General features: G+C 45.6%; 2 protein-coding genes across 6 annotated transcripts in view; one reads left to right on the top strand and one right to left on the bottom strand.

Moving 5' to 3' along the window:
* The window catches only part of TRIM37 (tripartite motif containing 37), a 49342-nt gene extending 32086 nt beyond the window's left edge, over nucleotides 1-17256 (top strand). Inside the window, exons 14-20 of one of the 5 annotated variants that reach the window (XM_048519202.1) lie at nucleotides 3299-3607; nucleotides 5506-5637; nucleotides 7940-8126; nucleotides 8656-8759; nucleotides 15222-15383; nucleotides 16062-16146; nucleotides 16745-17256. In XM_048519202.1, coding sequence (XP_048375159.1) covers nucleotides 3299-3607; nucleotides 5506-5637; nucleotides 7940-8126; nucleotides 8656-8759; nucleotides 15222-15383; nucleotides 16062-16146; nucleotides 16745-16775 — 1010 coding nt within the window. In that variant the 3' untranslated portion in view covers nucleotides 16776-17256. Of the gene's footprint in view, nucleotides 1-3298; nucleotides 3608-5505; nucleotides 5638-7939; nucleotides 8127-8655; nucleotides 8760-15221; nucleotides 15384-16061 lie in introns of all 5 variants that reach the window. The other 4 variants (XM_048519200.1, XM_048519201.1, XM_048519199.1 and 1 more) reach the window with 4 other exon arrangements.
* Nucleotides 17257-17537: 281 nt separating this feature from the next.
* The window catches only part of PPM1E (protein phosphatase, Mg2+/Mn2+ dependent 1E), an 86525-nt gene continuing 81509 nt past the window's right edge, over nucleotides 17538-22553 (bottom strand). Inside the window, exon 7 of the mRNA XM_048519204.1 lies at nucleotides 17538-22520. Within this exon, the coding sequence (XP_048375161.1) occupies nucleotides 21451-22520 (1070 nt within the window). The 3' untranslated portion in view covers nucleotides 17538-21450. The remainder of the gene's footprint in view (nucleotides 22521-22553) is intronic.

The following is a 22553-nucleotide window of genomic DNA, read 5'->3' as shown; positions in this document are numbered from 1 at the left end:
GTTAAAACCAAGCCTGTAAAAAGGTTGAGGTGATGGAGGCGGGTATCAGTTCTTCCCCTCCCTGGGTTGACTGCAGTCTGAGCTTTCATTTGGACACCTGCCTGTAGCAATCTTGTCTTTTCCCTTTTGAGATGGAGTGAAGGATGTGTTTTGTGGGGGGGTTTTGCTGCAACTTAAAGGGGAAAGCTGCAGAAGGAGCATTGTTTTGTGTGAAAGGAATTAAAACCCCACTGCCACTGGGGAGAGAAGGTAGCATAGAAGGTCCAATACGGGAGGAGTGTTAGCCTGTTGATGGACCATCATGGGAGTCTTGTGGCACTGCAAGATACAGCATACATTTTTGTAGAGTGGGGCTTGTTGCCTTGAGCAAGGGGCATTCTAGTTCACAAAATGCTTACCCTATAATACAAAAGTTATTCTTAAGCTATAATAAACCAGGGGGCATTCATTGAAAATGCTGGGGGGAAGAATTAGGACTAATAAAAGGAAACACTTCTTCCATAGGACTTAGCGTGTGATTGGTGTTTAGGAGATGGTGCTGCCGCCACAGGGGAGGTGGTAGATGTGGCCACTAACCTGGATAGCTTTAAAAAGGGCTTGGACAGATTTATGCAGGAGAAGTCGATCTATGGCTACCAATCTTGATCCTCCTTGATCTCAGATTGCAAATGCCTTAGCAGACCAGGTGCTCAGGAGGAGCAGCAGCAGAAGGCCATTGCTTTCACCTCCTGCATGTGAGCTCCTAAAGGCACCTGGTGGGCCACTGCGAGTAGCAGAGTACTGGACTAGATGGACTCTGGTCTGATCCAGCAGGCTAGTTCTTATGTTCTTATGTAGCATAGAAGGTCAAATGCGGGAGGAGTGTTAGCCTGTTGAAGGACCATCATGGGAGTCTTGTGGCACTGAAAGATACAGCATACATTTTTGTAGAGTGGGGCTTGTTGCCTTGAGCAAGGGGCATTCTAGTTCACAGAATTCTTACCCTATAATACAAAAGTTATTCTTAAGCTGTAATAAGACTCCTGTTTGGTTTTTCTCAAATTTTATTATGCTCCCTACACACAAACTCCATATATGCTCTTGTGCACATATGTGCTCTCCAATGACCCTGAGGGAATGAGTAGGTTTAGTCATAGTTTGATTCCTCTTGGTGAGAAGATAACCATAAACCATATGCAAAAACCAAAACATGAATCCCTGCAGTAGACACATTTCACAGAGTACGTTTTAGTTTGTTTGGGATATGCACTGATTTGGCTGTGGTAGGTTAAATGAATCCAAATTAGTATTGATTTGCACAGCATGCCTCCAGAACTTGGCAGTTTTGTGCTCAAATAGCAGCCCGTGGGGGGAAAAGTAGTCCCGTTCGGATGCTTCCAGATTCTGAGGTGCCTATAGTCAATCGCCATCCTTGATGTACCTGAGGCATCGGACTGCATTTTTTAGCTCTCAGAAAGCAGCTGTGTTGGGGAAAGACCACTTAACCTTAACTGCACTTGGTATGTGTGTGAAAATCCAACCTATACCAAGCCTTAAGGGAATATATACAGCGGGAAAAGGTGACTTCAATTGTACATGTCCTTCATTTACTACAGGCCAGTGAAGGTTAGATTTTTGTCTTGTTAGCAAAGGATCGGGAAACTAAATCACATCTGGTAAATAGACTTGGCAGGAGTGACGCATTTGTTCCAGGCTAATTGGCCCATAGCCAGCAATATCTTGTTTCAGGTCACTTTGAAACAACTGTTTTGTTGACTTAATAGAGCAGAAGAGAAATGTTGATCCATCTGGTGTGCACGCATGCGCACATCTTCTTTCCATACTACTGTTCCCCGTAATGATAGGGGGAGAGTGGCAGAAACAGACTTTGGCTGCTTGCTTTTGATTTTACCTCATGCGGTTGCTAAAGAAAAATGGCTAAATAGTTTGATTCAAGATTCTTCTAGCAAAGCATTTTAAAGAAATAACTCTCGTGTCTTCATCCCCCTGGGTGGGCAGAGGAGGGTGTTTAGCCCGCTCTCTGTGTTGTAGTGTAGATAGAGTATCTGTTGTGCCAAACTCCTTTGTAGTCTTATGAACGCAGGTTGATAGAAGGAGAGCTGCTTTCCATTTTGATCTGTTATTGGTACAATGGGATCCTCTTACTGAAGAGCAGCTTCGGGAAGAAAATCTCTTCCAACTCAGCTGCAACATTATTTTATTTAATAATGGATACTGCACACTTTTCCATGCCAGGATTAGCCACCAAACTGCTCAAAACATTGGCTAAAAACGACATAAGCCAATCTTAGCAATAATTCACAAGCCATCAGCTTAATCTTTAAGCCACTTGCTATACAACAGACTATACAGAGGTCTGTTTAATAAGTCACTTTATATCTGTTTAAATTAAACGTGCCTTGCTTCAAATAATTCAAATTCTATGTCTTCTTCTTTTGCTGGTAAATGCAAGCATCAGCGGTTCCGTCACGAAGGAGTTAAGATGCTGTTTGAATAAACAAATAGCTAAACATATACACTATGGGGAGTCAAGTAGCCTCATTCTTTCTGGAAGTTAGGGGCTACCTACATTAGTCTCCTGATTGTCAATGGTTAATGAATAACTATATCGCTATATAGGTTATGTAACAAATCACTTCGGCATCCTCAGAGGAAGTTGAAAAGTAACTTTCTTTGTTCTTGCAGTCACATTTTTCACGATGTAGAAGCAATTCATAACTCATCTTAGAAAGGATGTTTTGTTGTTTTCTGTCTATGTACCCTTTACTATCTATTTTTTCTTAGTAAACTTTATTATAAGCTAGCCAGCAGTGGCTGGGATTATTTACTCCTCTAAACAATTTCAACCTACACCTTTCTTAGCTTTCCTTCACATTTTGCAGACTTCTGAATATTCTGATTGGGAATATCAATGGGAGAGCAAAGAACTGGAGGGGCTTAACTGGAGTCTGAGGCTCCATCCAGAAGACTGAGCTCATCGATAAGCACAGCTGAGGCTGTTCGTGTAAACTGGTCATAAATCAGCCCCTTTGCAGACTTCAGGGTTCATGCCAGTTTTGCAGTTGCCATAGTTTGTGGTGTAGTCTGAACTAACAGGGACAAAAAGAGACCAACCCCACGGTTTCCTGCCCAGTAATGGGTAGTGAGGGCTGATATTCTGTTCTCTGGCATTGGCACTTGATTGGGAAGGGTGAATAACTGCCGGACAGAAAAGTCCCATTTAGATGCTGCGGCATGTGTGTTCTCAAGGGATGCTGTTAGTGAGCACTGACTCCTTTCCTATTTCCTCTCCACGCAGCGTCTTATTCTCTGAAAGACCGGGATCAGCGGAGGCACCAGGCCATGTGGCGCGTCTCACCAGACTTGAAAATGCTGAAGAGGCTGAAAAGTCAGATGGCCGAGGTCCGCAGTAAAATGTCAGATGTAAAGAACCAGCTGTCAGAGGTCCGGAGCAGCAACGCCACGTCTTCCGATGGGCCACCCGCCTACTTCTCTGGCGACCAGGGAGCCTTTGCTGCATGTGGGGCAGAGAGCTACAGCAAGCTGCAAGAGCTTGCGCGGGAGGTGCTGATGAAGTCATTGCTCTCAGGCTACGGCGTAAATACCGGTAAGTGGGGGCGGACTTAGCTGTCACTTCAGGAGGAGGGGGAACTGTCTAGCTGTCTGAGAAAAGGCACTCAGTCTTTTTATAGCCGATACCTGAACGCATCTCTCCTATCCATAGATGAGGTGCTGAAAGAACTGGTAGACGGAAGAAGCCGTGTGCTGCTTTTGGAACTGAGTAAAATTCACTCTGCAGAGTTAGTAGTAACGTCTCAAATAAGAGCTATTTTTAAAATATGCAAGAAGACCTCCAAGTCCTGCTTGCTAGGACGGATTGTGGAACACAGAAAGTCATTTCATCCCATTTCATACTGTATGCGTAGCACAAACTTTAATTGGTTTTTAACCAAACCAAAGTGCTGTTGGTGCCAAGGCCAAGTTAGAGTTCTGACAAGGCTCTCTGTGGTTCTTACAGGAGATGTGGTATCAGGCTTCCTAGGTGGGGAGGATCAGAGCAGGCCAAGATCCTCCCCCTCCCCCTGAAAGTGTATCTCCTGGGTCCTCATACAAGCAACCCCTGCAGCAGGAAGACTGAGTGACTGGTACTAGCTGTTCCTTGTGCAGAAGTTTTCTTTGAGCCAGCAGCGGAAAGGGGGGTGTTGCCCATTCTTTTGGCTGCAGGGACTGGTCACCTCAGGCCAAGGAGAAGGGAGTGTGGAGCTGGTCCATGCACTGGTTCCCACTAGAGTTAAGCCAGCCTCTGGCGCTCACCCAGCGCCTCAAGCCACCCTTCCATGAGAAAACCAAGACTCCTGCTAGCTCTGGGCTTGAGTCAGCATTTGCTTTGCTTCCAGGTGCAAGAAGAGGGAAATGTGATGGGAATGAGCAATGGCACAGCTCTGGCACTCCTCTCATATCCCCTCTGCCAGCCGGCCCCAAGTTCTCCTCTCCTCCATCTAAACAGCAGCAGCAACGGCCTGACTGTACAAGTGCTCTGCCAGAGGGCCCAGAAGAGTAGAACTCTGGGTGATGATGTGAGAATACCTGGATGGGCAAGCTCAGAGGGCTGCAACCTGCGGCTCTCCAGATGTTCGTGGACTACAATTCCCATCAGCCCAATTGGCCATGGTGGCAGGAGCTGATGGGAATTGTAGTCCATGAACATCTGGAGAGCCACAGGTTGCAGACCCCTGGGCTAGCTAGAAGAGCTGCCAGCACCAGTGGGTGGATGAGGTCCGTGTTGGAGTGGGGTCACTGGTTTTCCCTTCCTTCTATCACATACCTGAATCCTCTGGGACGTAGAAAGAGATGTTGATGGAGGGATCTATCAGTGCCTTTTTATTGTATTGCATTTGTCTGCCTTTCACTTGCCCCGTTTCTTTTCACCTTTTCTCATGTCTCCTGTTCCCTTTCCCACCAAGTCTGCCTGCCTTCCAACCTGAAATGGCCAGAGTGTGGGGCACAGATGCTGTCCAGTACCAGTCTGCGGCCACTCACTCCTTGTGGACTTCTGGCATAGACGAAAGCTGCACAACTTGTGGCCCACCAAGCTGAGCTTTTCTGAGAAGCCCATTGGTGCTTGACACTCTTTCTAGTTTTTGCTATTTGGGGTAGACTGGAATTAAGTTTATCAAGCTGCATTTATCTTGGTGAGTCACAAGACGAGCAGTTTCTTGAATGAGGCCAGAGCTGGAATAATGAGCACTTGAATCAGTGCTGCAGGCATAGTCAGAGAAGCTTGACTTGGACCTGAGAAGCATCAGGAGTCCAAAGACAGACTGTCTTGGAGTGAGCCGACTGAACGAGGACACCCCTAAGGCAGGGAATGCCCATTTGCTTGCAAGGTTGAACGTTCTTCCTGCAAAATGTGGTCGTTTGGTTGCTCTTCAAGTCAAAATGAGAACTCTCCCTTTCCTTAAGAAAAAGTGAGTCAGGGTTGTGTCTTTTGTGTTTGTGTTGCAGCTGCACCCAAGAGAAGCCATTCATCCAAAGCTGGACGAAGTGGGGCAGCCGGCAGCTTGTCTCTGCGCAGAGCCATGGACTGTGGGGATGGGAATCTTCGCCCTAAAGGAGACTGCCAGAATACTTCTGAAGGTATAGATGGGGAAGCAGGCCACCCTGCAGATTTTTTTAATGCCTTTTGACCAGACATCTCTTTGGCAAACTTTTTTTTAAATGGAAAGCTCTGGAACTTCTTGCATCCTGGGAGCTGGTGGGAGAGAGCAGCTCTGAATTAATATGCAAGAAGTTCCAGAGCTGTCTATTTTAAGAAGGTTTGCAGAAGAGGTACGTGTTTTGTACGTAACGTCTGCCAAGCTCTATAAAAAGGAATTAAGCAAAGTATATCTTTAATCCGGCATTGCTTTTAAAAAGACGTTAGAAACAAAACAGACTTCTAGGCCATCTGTGCAATACACTATTCACCTCTCGCAGTTCTTTAAAATACCACAGATTAATCCAGTGAAATAACAAATGTGAACCAAATGTGTTTTGGCCAAGAAGGTCTTCCTCAGTGGTCACAGTCTACTTGTGCTTGCCCACAAGGTAAAAGATATAGTGTTGGGGTAAGCTGTGTAAGGTCATAGGATTGCGTTTCCAAATGTATACGAAAGTGAAAATAACTTTCAGAATGTTATATCTGGCACATGTGTGTGCTCATTCTGGACACAGCGATTCCTTCAGTTTATCAAATTGCTACAGCAGTTCACACTTGCACATGGGAGCAACGGTGTCACTGTGGTCCAGAATGAGCTGTTAAGAACATGAACCAGGGGTGCTTCTCAACCGGGTGTCCTATCAGCTGGAAAGGAGCTGCTCTGCATGTTCTTCTGAGTCCAGGCAGTTGTCAGGATAAACTTTTCCTGATTTCAAGGGTCAGCTCCCTCTTTTCAGAGCTGATACTGCCATCCAGCTCCCCACAGGAAAAGGAATGGCATAAGCTGAGTGTTTGTAGGTCTCTGCATCTGCATAGCCTGCTCCTTTTTGCTTTCCAACTTAAATGAGAAGAAGTAAAACCGGCAAGTTGGCTCAAGGTGTGAGGAATCTCACTAGCCTAGGGACGGGTCTGCAACCAATTGGCCACGGTGGCAGGGACTGATGGGAGTTGGAGTCCATGAACATCTGGAGAGCCGCAGGTTGCAGACCCCTGGCCCAGGAGGTTGCGCTCACTGCTGTCCCATCCTGACTTTACTTCATCCAAGGGGAGCTACAGTTGGGGTTGCATTCAGCACCCAGGCACCTCTGGTGCAGCACTGTAAGCTGGTCTTTGGCACCTCTGTTGACAAGAGGATTCAAAAGGAGAGTGTTTCATGCCATTTCCCCCAAGAAAATGCTGCTCTTCCACATCCCAGCCTAGATTCCCTGCTCCACTGACAGAAAATGGGACATTGGAACTTAGGTTTCTTCTTGTTAGATGAGTGGAGTCCAGCCCTGCTACTTTTGCTACCAGGCTAATAATTGGAGAACAGTCATAAATAATGTGTCCCTTTTGTTTACTACCTTACCTTCTCATGTGGTCCTCCAGTTGCATGCTAAGGTGGCTATTTTATGTTCTGAGGTAGTTCTTTCCTTTCCTCTAACAGGTTAAGGGTTAGGGTTAATTAGTATGAGGCAGCCTAAATATCTTGGATTATCGTGAGCTTGGCACTTGGAAACTAAGCCAGTTGGCCATGGTCAGTAGTTAGGTGGGACACCACCATGGAAAGTTTGGGGCTGCCATGCAGAGGAAGGCAAACCACTTTGGCTCACCTCTTGCCTTGAAAACCTCATGAAGTGGCAAGTTCATGGGGTTGCCATGATCGGTTGTTACTTAATGGCAATTTATTATTAAGCATGGTGTTGCCTCTGCAGGCAGATATAGAAAGATGCCTGGCATTCATCCATCCACCAAAGAGAAGCTTTCATGCTAAATTCTAGTTCTAGAATTTCATGCTAAATTTCATGCTAAATTCTAGTTCTAGTTAGGAGGCAGGGCCTATCTTTAGCTTCCTTGCTGCACTGGTGGTAGGCAGCCTCCTCTAGCTTGCCTTTGCATTCACTTTTCTCTGTGGTAGAGACTTGACTAAAGGCAATTGCAGATGTAGCTTTAAAGGGGGAGGCAAGGGGTTGCCCTCTAAACAAAGGGCGGATCCACAGGCTGCCCAATATACTCCCAATAAGAGCCATGTTGGATCAGGTGAAGGCCTGACAGGAATGGCAACCTGTTTCCAGCCTCTGGGACTGGGGTAGAGGGTGATGACTATGGAGGTTCTGTGGGGTCACTTTGGCCTGTTGGTCCTTCCTAGAGCCACAGAACAACATCCTTGTCCCAGATGGTTCCTTGAGCCCCAGAATGACTTGCCGTAGTGTTAAAAACCCACCCTTACCGCTTGACAGACCCGCCTCTCTGTTGTTGTAGGATGCCTAGGGAAGATGAAGCCCAGCAGCAGGCATGGCTCCCCCAGGGGTCTGACTGGCGGCTGTGCCTCAGAGGCATTGCTGAAGCCTGAAGACAGGCATTGTGAAACCTCTGACTTGGATGCCGGCATGTCTGGCTTGAATGGCATCACGCCTGTGGAAAAAGCCAGGAAAATGATGGCGTTGGGGTAAGTTCACATTGACCGTATTCAAGTTTTACCTCCATTCTCTTAAAGGGCAACCTCTGCCCATCATCAGTAGTATTTTCTTTTCTTGCCTTTCGTTCTTAGTTGTTACCTGCAGAACTTTGTTGCGACACATTATTGCAGCCAGCAGTTCTGCCAGGGGTTTTTTGAGAAATCCTCCCAAGTCCCTTGAGATCAAGAGGAAGAACAAGATACTCATTTTTTGTTTGTTTGCAGAACTGGAATTTTTGCATTTTTTGGCGGCTTAAATTTCTACACACAGGAATTCAGAAGTGTTCTGAAGATTTTCTTGCTTTGCCCATTTTATTTTGCAGCCTGCAGACCTTGTTCATTTTGGCTCAGGGCAGTGAGGTAATAAAGTCCAACGAGGAAAATGGTTCGGGAAAGTCCACTTTTGAGGCTTTGCGACTTCAGGGCTGTTGAGCAGTGATTGCCAAGGATCCTGATTGGACACATGGATGGAATAATTTGCTCTCTCTCTCTCTCTTTTTCTCTTTCTCAATTCAAATAGATGCCATCTGGACGGAACCGAGTCAGCTGACTTGGAAAACAACACAGAAGCTGGAGAGCTGCAGCCTGGGCTCTCTGATGGAGCGTTGGCTGGCCCAGAGGACGGTAAGTCCAAGGCTGATCTGCTAGAGAAGGGCTCCGAAACCAAACGCGCCTGTAGGCATCCTGAGTTCAGGCCCCATGCCTTGACTGTTTGGCACCTTCTTATGTACTAGAGATGATCACAAAACTATGGGGGCTGTCAGTGCAGATGCAGTTTTTAAATGGACTTCTGCCTTTGCCATCTTTCCAGTTCTAATGGTTCTGCTGTAGTCTGTGGTTGTGCCTAAAGCCTTTTGGCAGTACTTGTCATGAAAGCAAGGTGGGGATGAGGATTTAATCAGTTCAGTACTTAGCATGGCTTGGCCTATAGCTTATGCTTTGCATTTGGAAGATCCCCAGTTCGGTCTCCAGCAACCTCAGTTGAGGTTATGTTGAGGGTTGTGTAGGGTTGAGGTTATGCTGAGGGTTGAATAGGGTTGGGAAGAGTCATGAGACTTTGGAGAGCCATGCCTGCCATCAGTTGGAAATCATAACACTAAACAGGATGCATCATGTTTCTGAGGTTGGTTATGGAGATTAATCATATAAGCAGCACTACTCAGTGCCATGCATAGAGTCTTATATGTGTATCTCTGGAGAGCTGGGAGCAAATTGTGGCTTAGCCATGAATTTGGGAAGGGTCTCCCCACCTCTCACTTAAGAAGAATGGTCCACATTACAGAGGAACAGGCTGAGCATAGATTGAATGAAGGGCTGGTTTGTGTCCTGAGGTTTGTATCCTGAGGTTTGTTCGGGAAAGTCCACTAAACAGGATGCATCATGTTTCTGAGGTTGGTTATGGAGATTAATCATATAAGCAGCACTACTCAGTGCCATGCATAGAGTCTTATATGTGTATCTCTGGAGAGCTGGGAGCAAATTGTGGCTTAGCCATGAATTTGGGAAGGGTCTCCCCACCTCTCACTTAAGAAGAATGGTCCACATTACAGAGGAACAGGCTGAGCATAGATTGAATGAAGGGCTGGTTTGTGTCCTGAGGTTTGTATCCTGAGGTTTGTGTCCTGAGGTTGTGGCTTCTTCCCAAACTAACCTAGTTTGGCTTAGTGGTGGTGGAATCTTTGCCTTCCCTTGCAAAAAACCCCCACATTTGGGGGGGTTCAGAACAAGAGTGGATCCCCTTCCGGGAGCTTAAAGTTGACCATTTCAGGTTTGAAAGGTTTGCAACACATTTGAATTTCAGTACGTGACGAATTGCTGTTTGGAGCTGGGGTTGAAAAGCCAGCCTCCATCATTATCTGCAGCAGGCAGGCCTTTGTGGGCGTTACAAAAGGGATCTCTGCCGTCGGCTGAAAATTCCTTCTGAGTCATTATGCTTAAAGCATCACCAGCTCTTGCAGCTTGGCTCCTGGAGGAAGAAGGGAGAATATACTTAATTTTAAGAAGTTGTAAAAACCCTGGGAAACAAAGATTGCTGTTTTATTTCCTTCCGGATAAGAAAGCTGGAAAGAACAAAACCATTTCAGTTTTGCTTTTTTGTAGCCATAGAGACGGAGAATAGGTGGTCCTCTGGTTAATTAGCAAGGACAAAGGAACTCGGAGTCTGGTAATCAGCATGCTGCCATGTGCAAGAAAAGCCCCACATTAACCTTTAGGGTTTTATGAATTGAGGAGAATCGTCCATAAAGGGATGCTTGACAGAAGCTTTCCTGAGCATTTCTGTGCCTGCAAAATGCCTTTCAGTTTCTGTAACAAAAACAATTCATCATCATGTTTTCAGTGCAGTCCTGCATGGGGATTGCGCAGGTGCAGGCCGGCCACAGAGATGTGACCAGAAGGCTTTTAGAAGCTTTCAAGCGCTTGAAGTGCTTTCTAACCATGACGGATACTCCGACAGGGAAATTTCAATTGATGACGTTGAGGAGATGAATAGCACAGAACCGATGGTTTCTATTAGTAGCTAAAAGGCCTATTGTAAAGCTTTAACAATAAGATAGTTCCTTGACTAATTGGACCTTACTTTTTTCCTTAATAAGGGAAATATATACATTTTCTTTTCTTTTTAATGTACAGCTCATAATGTACTGTAACACAGTTACAGTATTCAGCATCACTGTGAAGCAGAGGCGTAGCTGGGCCAGAGTGCACCCGCAATGCCCCCCATCCCCACCCCTTACTTTACCTCAGTGCAGGCTGAAGAAGCAGCCTGTTCCCTTCAGGCTGAAAACGGCCTTGTGGGAACTACACTTCCCATGAGATCCTGGGGCTTGCAAGGTCTCCTGGGAAGTGTAGTTCCCACCAGGCCATTTTCAGCCTGAAGGGAACAGGTTGCTTCCCCAGCCTGCACTGTCTGACAAAGGTAAGTGTGTGTGTGGGGGGGGGGGGCGATCCCCCCCAAGGCGCACGCCCAGTGCAATGCGCACCCCCCAGTCCCCTGGTAGCTCCGCCTCTGCTGTGAAGGTAAACTAAAGTATACTATCTTAAGTTCCTTGGACAAAAGGTTGGATTTGAAAAAAATGTAAAGAACGATAGAAACTTCTTTTTCAGAGAAAAAAGTAACAGCATTTTAAATTCAGAACATTAATTTCCCTCCAAAAACAAATATGAGAATTTTATTCTGAATTCTCTTTTGTTTTTATTTATTGTCACTGAATCTGTTTTGGGTCTGTGGAAAGTTTTTGGGTTTTTTTAAGCAGGCAACTTGCAGCGATTCCGATCTCAGTTTCAAAAAGTCTTCTGCTTAGTTTTAACAAAAGCAGGGACAAGCCGTTTGTGCTGGTTGAAAATCACTGTGTTTCCTGGGGAGCTGTCTGGGATCCTGAGAATTGGATCCCCTGATAAATTCATGTGGCTGTTAGACCACCTTAGACCATTGATGTCAAACTCGCGGCCCTCCAGATGTTATGGACTATAGTTCCCATCACCCCCTGCCAGCATCATGCTGGCAGGGCATGATGGGAACTGTAGTCCATAACATCTGGAGGGCCGCGAGTTTGACACCTGTGCCTTAGACAGAGGCATTCTGAGATGGTTGTCCAAGTGAAGATTGCTGTACAACTGTTGAGTTTGCTTGGTTTTTCTTCTGTTGCTGTCAAGTCACAGCGGACTCAAAATGATCCAATGGGGTTTTCCAGGCAAGGGGCCCTCGGAGGTGGGTTGCCATTGCCGGCCTCTGCCTTGCAAGCCTGGACTTCCTTGCTCGTCTCCCATCCAAGCATTAACCAGGCTTGACCTTGCTCAGCTTCTGAGATCTGAGAAGATCACGATCAGGAGAGTATGTTTACCCAGAAGTCAACCACACTGGGTTCAACGGGGCTTGCTGCGAAATAAGTATGCTCAAGCTTGTAGTGTACACTGCAGTCTTCTGCACATTTGCCTGGGGAATTAACCCAGTTGAACTCATTACGGGATTATGCTGATGCCGCTTCTGCATTAACTCTGGTTGTTAGCTCTCTGCTTGGTGCCTCCTGCTGCCAGTCCTGCAGGTGAGGTACAGCCAACTCTTCAGTGCTGCAGAATGTCCAGTGCCCGTGGTCGTTTTCTTCCTCAGGCCCAGTCCAGGTAGAGCCTTGGGCTTCAACTTAATTTCCTTCATGGCACCATCTGGCCCTTGCAGGTTTATTAGCCAGAATAAACAGACTTGCTCCGTGCTGCCCTCTTGCGTGGTTTTGTGACCACCTTCAGCCACCTTCCAATTGTCACAAAGGATCTGGCTCTCAAGATGGTTAGGTCTCAAAAATGATCAGGAAGAATATCCCTGAAATCAGGCTCCATCCCTGAAGACTGGAAGATGGCCAATGTCACACCAATCTTTAAGAAAGGATCTAGGGGGGACCCGGGAAATTACAGGCCAGTCAGTTTGACATCTGTTCCTGGTAAATTAGTAGAATCTATCATTAAAGATAAAATTATTAAACATGTAGAAAAGCAAGACCTGCTGAGAAAGAGTCAGCATGGCTTTTGCAGAGGCAAATCCTGTCTTACAAACTTACTAGAGTTCTTTGAGGGTGTAAACAGGCATGTGGATAAGGGGGAACCAGTGGACATTGTCTACTTGGATTTTCAAAAGGCTTTTGACAAAGTTCCTCACCAGAGACTATTGAGAAAACTCAGCAATGAAGGAATAAGAGGGGAAGTCCTCCTATGGATTAAAAACTGGTTGAGAAACAGGAAGCAAAGAGTGGGTGTAAATGGGAAATTCTCACAATGGAGAGATGTAAGGAGTGGTGTCCCCCAAGGATCCGTTTTGGGACCAGTGCTCTTTAACCTATTCATAAATGACCTGGAAGTAGGGGTGGGTAGCGTGGTGGCCAAGTTTGCAGATGATACCAAATTATATAGTGTGGTGAGAACCGCAAAGGATTGCGAAGAGCTCAAAGGACCTTGATAAATTAGGTGAGTGGGCTAAGAAATGGCAAATGCAGTTCAATGTAGCAAAATGTAAAAGTGATGCACATAGGGGCAAAATCCAAACTTCACATACCTGCGCTACAGGGGTCAGTGCTATCAGTCTGAACCAGGAAAGGGATTTAGGCGTCTTAGTTGATAGTTCCATGGGAATGTCAACTCAATGCATGGCAGCTGTGAAAAAAGGCAAACTCTATGTTGGGGATAATTAGGAAAGGAATTGAGAATAAAACTGCAAAGATTGTCATGCCCTTATATAAAGCCGTGGTGCGACCGCACTTGGAGTACTGTGTTCAGTTCTGGTCATGACATCTCACAAAGCATCTTAAAGAGGTAGGAGAATTGCGGAGAAGGACAGCGAGGATGATTGAGGGACTGGAGCACCTTCCTTATGAGGAGAGGCTGCAGCGTTTGGGACTCTTTAGCTTGGAGAGGAGGCGTCTGAGGGGGGATATGATTGAAGTCTATAAAATTATGCATGGGGTAGAAAATGTTGACAGAGAGAAATTTTTCTCTTTCTCACAATACTAGAACCAGGGGGCATACATTGAAAATGCTGGGGGGAAGAATTAGGACTAATAAAAGGAAACACTCCTTCACGCAACGTGTGATTGGTGTTTGGAATATGCTGCCACAGGAGGTGGTGATGGCCACTAACCTGGATAGCTTTAAAAGGGGCTTGGACAGATTTATGGAGGAGAAGTCGATTTATGGCTACCAATCTTGATCCTCTTGATCTGAGATTGCAAATGCCTTAACAGTCCAGGTGCTTGGGAGCAACAGCCGCAGAAGGCCATTGCGTTCACATCCTGCATGTGAGCTCCCAAAGGCACCTGGTGGGCCACTGCGAGTAGCAGAAAGCTGGACTAGATGGACTCTGGTCTGATCCAGCTGGCTTGTTCTTATGTTCTTCTTATGTTCTTAATAATCAGAATGGGAAAGGAGAAAGGAAAAGAGGACATTTTCTACTCAATAGATGAAGCAGGACATCCAGAAAAGAGCAATTTCCCCCATCCACCAATGTAAATGTCCATCTTCAGCTTTATTAGTACCATAGATGACAGGCCATGTCCCAGATAAAACCGCTGTGTGAACTCCAAAAATGTAACTCAGCAGTGTAATTCCAGGCAGAAGGAAATAAGTGTAAACCCTTTGGTTTTGCGACAGTGAGCATAAAATTGGCAGGTGGTGACCAGGGAAAGGGCCTTCTTGGTCATGGCACAAAAACTCTGGAAGACTAGTTGGCCCCCTTCTGTTTCTGTCTTCCACCAGCGAGTGAAGACTGTTTCAGGGGTCTGCAACCTGCGGCTCTCCAGATGTTCATGGACTACAATTCCCATCAGCCAGTGCCAATTGGCCATGCTGGCAGGGGCTGATGGGAATTGTAGTCCATGAACATCTGGAGAGCCGCAGGTTGCAGACCTCTGCCTCAGGTTCTTTCTCCCTGGCTATGTTTTAATTGTTGTTTTAATGCCTTTGGACATATTTTAACTGTTTTTGTTTTAATAATGTGTGTTTTTTCATGGGATGCTAGTGGTTTTAAATGGCTTTAAGATGTACTCTTATGATGTATGTTTTAATTTGTTATGATGGCCCTTGTGAAGGCACAAAATAGGGATTTTCCCCAATAATAAATGAAAAGAGGTCAGGGGAAAAAACATGAACCTGACTAAATGGGAGAGCCCTCAAATTCTCATCCTTGGGTCAAATGCAGACAAACCACGAGGATGTCACAATTTGCACACACACTTCCCCAGCACATTATTGGATCACTTGGAGGAGGGGGCTTGAAAGCTGTGTGAAGATTTCGGATACTAGGAAAGCTGTGGGAGCGGGAATGGTTGCCCTTAACAGGAAGAAGAAAGGCCAGATCACAAGAGGCAAAAGGAATTAAGGATCTGAGGGGGACTCAGACGTTGGATAGAAAAGGGAAAGGGGAGGTGGAGCTCTGGCTGCCCATGTGCTTTGGAGCAGGCAGGTAAAGAAACTACACAGGACACCTTGCATGCCCATGTTTTTATATTTGTATTTTGATTTATACCTCGCCCTATTCCCACAGGGGGTGCTCTTTGAGGCCTGTTGTCTCTTGGGGCCCCACACACTCTCTTCTCTTGCCTATAGATGGGCTTTGCCCAAAGCACGTCCTCCACCTCCTGCCAGGCATGAGCAGTGACAGCGACATTGAATGTGACACAGAGAATGAGGAGCAGGAAGGCGGGGAACCTGCCAGGGCCTCTCCAGATGTCCTCAATCAGGCTTTCCAGGCCCAGTGTTCCAGTGAAGGTAGGAAGGCTCCTTTGAGGAGACCACAGGAAATACTTTATCTCAGCTGGTTGATCTATGTACTTTCTTCTGCTCCTTAGTTCTCCACCTCCAGGGCAGTTCCTCATGAGCTTAACTTACACCTCTGGATTTCTGTGTATTGTGTGGGCTTCTTTGACCAAGGTTCCTCAAGTGAGACTTGTTATCACAGGGAATCACAGAGGACTATATGGTATCAATCTCTTCTTCCTCTAGAATAGCCACAATGTATGTTATACATTCTGAGAGAGTAAGGTAGTCTTACAGCACCTTCAAGACGAACACATTGTCCTTGCCTATTTGCCTGGACTAAAACCCATGTGAGTTCTAGTCCACCAAGGCTTGTGCTTAGAATAAACCATGTACCACAATATTACTTGTGCCCAATGCATTTTGGGGGCGGGGGAGAGAATGGCAACTTCCTGCTTTATTACGGATGTGGATATGCAACTTGGAAAGCATGATTAAATAGCAGGGATAATGGGAAACGAGTAGACTGCACAGCATTGCTGTAATTTGTGGGTTTGTTTCCCCTTCATCATGTTTGGGGAAGCCAGCATGAATGAACTTTCCCAAACTGTAAAATTAGCCTCTGCTGCTCTGTATTTTAAAGAAGTTCTCGTTCACTGTGTTGCTTTCTCATATCTGCTTGTATTTCAGCCTTAGAGTTGTGTTCTGTTTTTCCTGAAGGGGATGAAGTGGGCTCTAATGATCTTCCCTTTGCCACTGGAAAAGACTGCACAAGGTAATTGGTCCCATCGCTATCAGTCGCGTTAAGAACAGTGACAGAAGCTGCTCATGAAAGGACCCTGCAGCACCTTTCAGTACAGCCAGCCGTGAACCAAGCCCTGCCTCAGGGAAACTGCCTTTGATACCAGCATCTTGCAATCGTGGAAGACGGGCAAGTCTTTCTTGCCCCTTCATTTTGCTGAAGGCAGGTGACTCTTGTGTGTTATGACTACAATACAGATCATCCCCCAGATCTGAGAGGTCTGTGCAAGTGTTACCAGGTCTTATTCGGCTAGGCCCCAATCTTCTTTGCTTCCTTTCTCATTCACCCTTCTGGTCTGGGATTCTTAAACAGGAGCTTCCTAGGGTGCAAGGCAGAGAGACACATTCTTGAAATTTTGCATTGTGGCTTTGTGCTGACAGAGGCTGATGGAAGCTCAAGAACTCCCCATGATCCTCTCTCTCTCTCTGCCAGGTAGAGCATCTGCAGAGAGAGCCTGCCTGAAGCTGGACTGGCACACACCAGCCTGTGTCCCTTGGAGGTGGCACGACCCAGCCCAGGGGTTATTTCCGGTAACATCTTGCGCACATCTTGTCTTTTCTCTCTCTCTTAGCGCTGAGCGTCTTCCCGCACTGCTTTTCTGAACCTGCTCAGTTGCCAGCGCTGCCACAATAACCTATGTCCTGTGTGCCTCCTAGTGGTGCTGAAACCTCAGCTACAGACATAGTTTGGAGGGATGGAAATAGGAGTCTCCCTGCTCCGTTGTGACATGGCATGTATTGATGCTAATTGAGCTGCTACGCTGGCAAGTCCTAAGCTACTTTAAAAAGAGATGTCTCTATACTCTGCCCCTTCCCCCAATCCAGTTTTGGCCAATTGGGAACACTTGTTGCCAAACTCTGCACCACTGTGCATCGCACTTCAGCTGCTAAAGATACGGTGAGCCTGTGCTGAATTGGCTGTTCCCTTAAGCATGAATTGCTGTATAAATGTTGTGTGTCCTGATGTCTACTGAACGTTGTACTGAACAGTTTATTAAGTGATGTTTAAAGTGCTGTAAAAATTCATATAGTTAAGATGAGTTGTCTGCACTTTTTTAAATTAATAAAATGAACCTGGAACTGATTCTCCTTGTGCAAGTCAATAGTCAATCTTCAGGCCCAAAGGGAAGGTCTTTGTCTTAAAGGACTTTATGCAAAGCTGGGCCTGTTTCAGAGGGTGGATCTTACAGCCATCTTCCCCGTGTGCTGATCCCCCGTTCTCTCCTTGCTGTTGTCCTTTCTCTTGTGTGTCAGGTGACCACTTTCTCTTGCATATGTATCTTGTACCAGCCTGCACAATTCTTGGACTGGCGGTGACAAGAGCAAATAGCTTTCAGTGTCTGTTTTAAAAAGTAAATACACCAGTAAGAGTAACAATTGCTGTTTTATTAAGATACTGCTAGAAGTTGAACATAGTCCTTACCTTTTTGTGAAACAGCTTTAATAAATAAAATATGGCTAATACATCATTCTAATTGAACTTGTGAGCTACAGGAAAAAACTGTCCCAAGAGGTCTTACCACAGTAGTATTAAGTCACTTCTGTATTAAACTGATCCACTTCATTAATTTCAAAAATAGCATAAGTATCTTTCAACAGGAGCCCAATAATACACTTGGCATTTTAACATTTTAGTAATAAGCTGAATCTCTGTTTTTCCGCTGCACCTAGCTAGTCTTGTGTTACTGTTCCTCATTTATAGAAGAGACAATGCAGCAGCCAAGGGGTTACACAAAACTTGTTAGGTGTTATTCAGTTGAATCTTCCTTGGGCTGTATTTGCATGAAACTTCAGGGTTAATACTGGTAGTTACAGAAACTCTTTAGTGTGACACAAGAATAAAAATCAATTTGTCACTTGGGTTCCTTGAAGATGTTATGTTGCACATGACAGACAGGTGCAGAATTTTTTGAGCTGTTACATGCAGAAAGGCTTAACTTTCAGACACAGCCAAAAGCCCTGGGGTCTGCCTTTACAAGTGAGCTAGTTCTTTGGGGAGAAGATGTTCAGCTTCTCCACTGCTACCACAGCGTTTTGGCAGGGCAAAAGGGCTACTTGGAGTACAGCTCTCACATTATGTAATGCTGAACTTCCTCTGCATAGTTTTTTCTGGCTTCACAGACTGTTCCAGGACTTGAGCTCTATCTGGCAGTCGAATACATAAACACAAGGTTGGGGGTGGGTGGGCGGTTAATGCTTTCTTGGGTAGATTGAAGGTTCTGAAGGCAAGCCCCAAGGAGAGGGGAAAGAACACTTATGTGTGTCCTATTTTTCTTCTGTCTTGCCATTTTGAGCCAGGAGCTGTGAGTACCCAGTGGCTTACCTCCCTTGTTCTGTCCTACAAGGAGGACATCATTTTAGTAAGGGAGTGGCCGAACTGTGCTCCAGCCTGCATGAAAAGACAAAGAGAACAATGCCTGAACTGGAGAGATTAGGAATAGGGAAGAGGGAAATCATATGCCTCGTAGGGTTGTAAACTCACACAGACAATTGATGGCACTTCTAAGTATAAATATTTTAGTGCAACTGGACTAGATCAATGGCTTCCTGCTCTGCTACGGCTCCCTTTTCTGCCATAGGAGATACTCAGAATTTGTACATAAATGGAGATTGCGAGAATCCCCTCGAAACTCACAGTGAATAAACTCAAGCAGATTTTGAACGGCCAATGAGTCTCCTGCCATCATAGACTATTTAATCTTGTTTGCGCTACCACCTTTCTACCCAACTTGATAATTTAATGTGGATTGTGTAAACTCCAGGGATACTTAAGCTCTTTATTGGAAAGGTCCTTGTTACGCAAATGTCACCATTACTAAAATACACAGAGTTACAAAACGTTTCAGACAAGTAACGTTAACAATAAATACAATTAGATACCTATATTTTTGTACATTATCACCAGCTAGAGGGTCAAAGAACAAGATACAGAACAGTGAGATACCATTTTTAATTAAAAAGAGGAAGGGGACTTATTGCTTACGTCAGCAAGCAGCAAATAAGGGCACAGGAGTTGGAACTGAAGAGAACTACTTCCTATCACTAGTGGCATTAAGAGAAAAACACTGTCACAAAGCACGGCTTTTATTTTTTTTGCCGAGTGTGTAGAGTTGAGCAGCATATATTGGACCGACAACTAATTTGAAGTACATATTCTACCATGATTAAAGAATTCGCTCCACAAATGGCTCCTACGTACTCTACCACTATGTAATGAAGGAATAAACACTTGCTGTTTGTAACTATCTTGTAACAGGCCACACTAAGAATGGACGGCAGCTTCCCTCCAGAAGGAATCAACAGGATGAGCAGCAGATAACCTATATGTATGAATCCACAGAGATGGGAGGTAACTTTTTGCTTAACACAAATGCATACTTTTGAGGCTACAGTTCCTCAATTATGCCTGCATTGAGAGGAGAGGTCTGACACCTGCAACATTTTTTTAATTCTTGATGCGCATCTTTTGTGGAGAAGAGCTAAGTACATTTGTGTGAAGGCAAGTGTCCAGCAGAGCAAGAGACTTGAATCACAGCTTTGTTCATGTGAAGTATTTTAAAGGCAGCAGCAGTGACGGCATGGTGTTGCACAGTTGGCTCTTTTACCACTCCTCCAAAGTCCTTGACTGGTAACACGGGGCTCCTTAGGCTCACAGAGGAGGACACACGGTACATTCAGTCGGCCCTTAATTTCCCCCCCCCCCCCCCAAGACAAAAGACAGCAGGGACTTTGAGCTTGCCTTCCTTGACAGTTTCATTAAGTCACTCCCAAGAAGCGGACCAATGAAAGTCTGCAACTTTATCATTAGGAAATTCCTCTGGCCTGGCTGCATTTTCAGTCTGCAGGCAAACTATTGGTATTATGTAGTTGCACTAATGGCAACACAGACTAGTTAGCAATACTGTCACACTCAGTCTACAGCACCCTCCTTGGGATTTATGTGCAATATTCAGTGCTGTATAAATTAAATGCCTCGCAGTGGGATCATTCTATAACACCCTCTAAGTACCTATCTGTCTTGGATTTATTTGGGCATTTTAAGTTTGATATTTAGTGTTCTTTCCTATTAGCATGAAGGTCCAAGGAGGTAACCCACCCCTACTACTGACTGAAGACTCCTAATGAATTGCTCAGCTGCTGAAACAGCAGGTTACTGCAATCTTCTCTTTACTCCAGTGCCTGGTAGCATCTCTAAAGGCTTCCCTTTAGTCTCCTCTAAAAAACAAAGCTAAGAAAATGCACTAACAGCTGAGCCGAGAGTTCAGCAGCATTTCTGTGGTCTCCTGCCACCTTCCTTTAGATGCCCTGGAGTGAATTGGGAAAGCAGAACTGCCAGTGAGCTTTTGGCTCCATAAGTTCGTGGACAGCATGTTTGTGTCTGGACTAGCTCTAGATTGGTTGGACACCTGAGATTAAAAAAAATATTAGAGAGAAGGTGATATTGGGAAATACCGACCACAATTCTATTAAATGAACATTATTTAACATTACTTTTCTAGTTTAAAAGTAAGAAGTCACTAAGCACCAAATCCTCCCAGGCTACTAAAAGGTCAATATAATTTTGACTCCAGCCGTAGAAAATGGCTACTTAAAAACCTATAGCGATGTTTAGTAAGCCTTAACGTCTAATGTTATAGGGTGGGGAAAATATCACTGGAGTCTGAATTCATACCATGATCTGAGTTGTATTAGATATTTAACAGAGGCTGGGCAGAAACGTAGTGCTAGAGGACCTATTAAACCCCCAATATGGCTTTTAAAAACATACCTGCAAAGCATTTCACTAACTATACATTTTGCTGTTAACCTCAACCATCACCCCCAAGCCCTTTGCAAACCAGTTTACCCAAGTCTTCCTGCTCATTCCTCAAACACACCTGAAAACTGTCAGGTTTAAAACAGGAACTTTCTGAAAATATTGATCCACAGACTCTTCTCAAACAGGTTTCACCTTTCTTTTTCTTTTGCTGTCTCTTACAAGTAGCCCTTTCCTATCTAGTCCAGGTGAGCCAATGACAGTTCCTAGTTCCATGAGCAAATGAAGCTTTAGATACATGTATGTCTGTGACATTGCTTAGAGAGAGAGAGAGAGAGAGAGAGACTGGCACGCCAGCTACTAATTTTTGAGACTGAAACACTGTTTTAATCCTAGATCTATTTACATAAGTGGAGCATTCCAAAACAGTAATTCTGAATTGCCCACTCTTGTCTTAAATTCTCATTCTGTGAATGGCTAACCTAACTATTTAAGGAGGACAGGGGAACACAGTGGAGCACATTATTTTTTACAGCTCCAGAGAAGCCCGGGGTCTGGTATACAGTAGCTCAGGAGAATCCCCTCATCGTGACTCTGGTAACAGCTAGAGAAGCCCTGCCAGAAACGGCTCCTCAGTGACTTCTTCCTGCGCACGTTCACATTGCTAGGGGAGTGCAGAGCAAAGCACTCCTGGTGGGGGAGTGGCCTGTGCTCAAAGAGAAGCGTGTGCAGCTTTGGCTTGAGTCTGGCTAGCCGCGGCCACCGCTTGGTGTCACAGAGGCGGAAATGAGAGAAAATGGAGGCTCTTCGGGCCCAGGATTTGAACTGCTCACCCTCCAGCCTCACACAGATGGGAGTCTCACTCACCATGTTGTACTCGTGTGGGCTTGCAGACCCAAGACTAAGGAAAGAGATCTGCCCCTGGAGACTGCTGTGTCCACGTGTAGGCGGGGCAGCGTCAGGCAGCGTCTCGTTCTCTGCTGATAAACCATTAGCCATGGTTGCTCTCTTTGGTACACCAGCATTAAACCCTTGATCTGAGGACAGGCGTTTGGCACTCTGAAGTTTGCTAGCTTCTGTTTTCCTCAAGTCTATATACCCTGGGTCTTCCAACAAGTCAATTCTGCAACCTGTACTCAAGGTAGTTCTGTCCGTGAAAGAATCCACTCTCCCATCATACCCTAGGTCTGCAGGGGCCGAGACCTGGTGCTGAGGCCACTGCCTCTTGCAATCGCCGTGGTTTTCTTTGTCGTCGCCATTATCCTCCTGCCCGCCTTGGAATGAGTTTTCTGTCCACTCTGACTCCTCGCTAACACTGACCGCTGTACTCATGTCCCTGAGAAAGACCACGATGACAGTGATATTGTCACTGGAGCCAGCATCTCGAGCAGAAGCCACCAACTTATGTGCCACCATGCTGCTGTCCCCGTTGTTCTCCTTCAGGTGGTCCGCCACCACCTTCACCGCTTCGTCAGGGTTCACGGTGTCGTAGAAACCATCGCAGGCTAAAATGAGGTAGTCTTCAGATCCATCCAGAACTGTGGAAGCAGAATCTGCATCCCCACAGATATATGGCTTATGTTCTGCATCACCTGGAGCAGTTGGACAAAGCAAATCATTCGGGG

The sequence above is a fragment of the Sphaerodactylus townsendi genome, linkage group LG16 (genome assembly GCF_021028975.2).
Source record: "Sphaerodactylus townsendi isolate TG3544 linkage group LG16, MPM_Stown_v2.3, whole genome shotgun sequence".
Classification (NCBI taxonomy): Eukaryota; Metazoa; Chordata; class Lepidosauria; order Squamata; family Sphaerodactylidae; genus Sphaerodactylus; species Sphaerodactylus townsendi.
The sequence above is the reverse complement of the archived record's forward strand: the minus strand, read 5'-3'. Positions and strand labels throughout refer to the sequence as shown.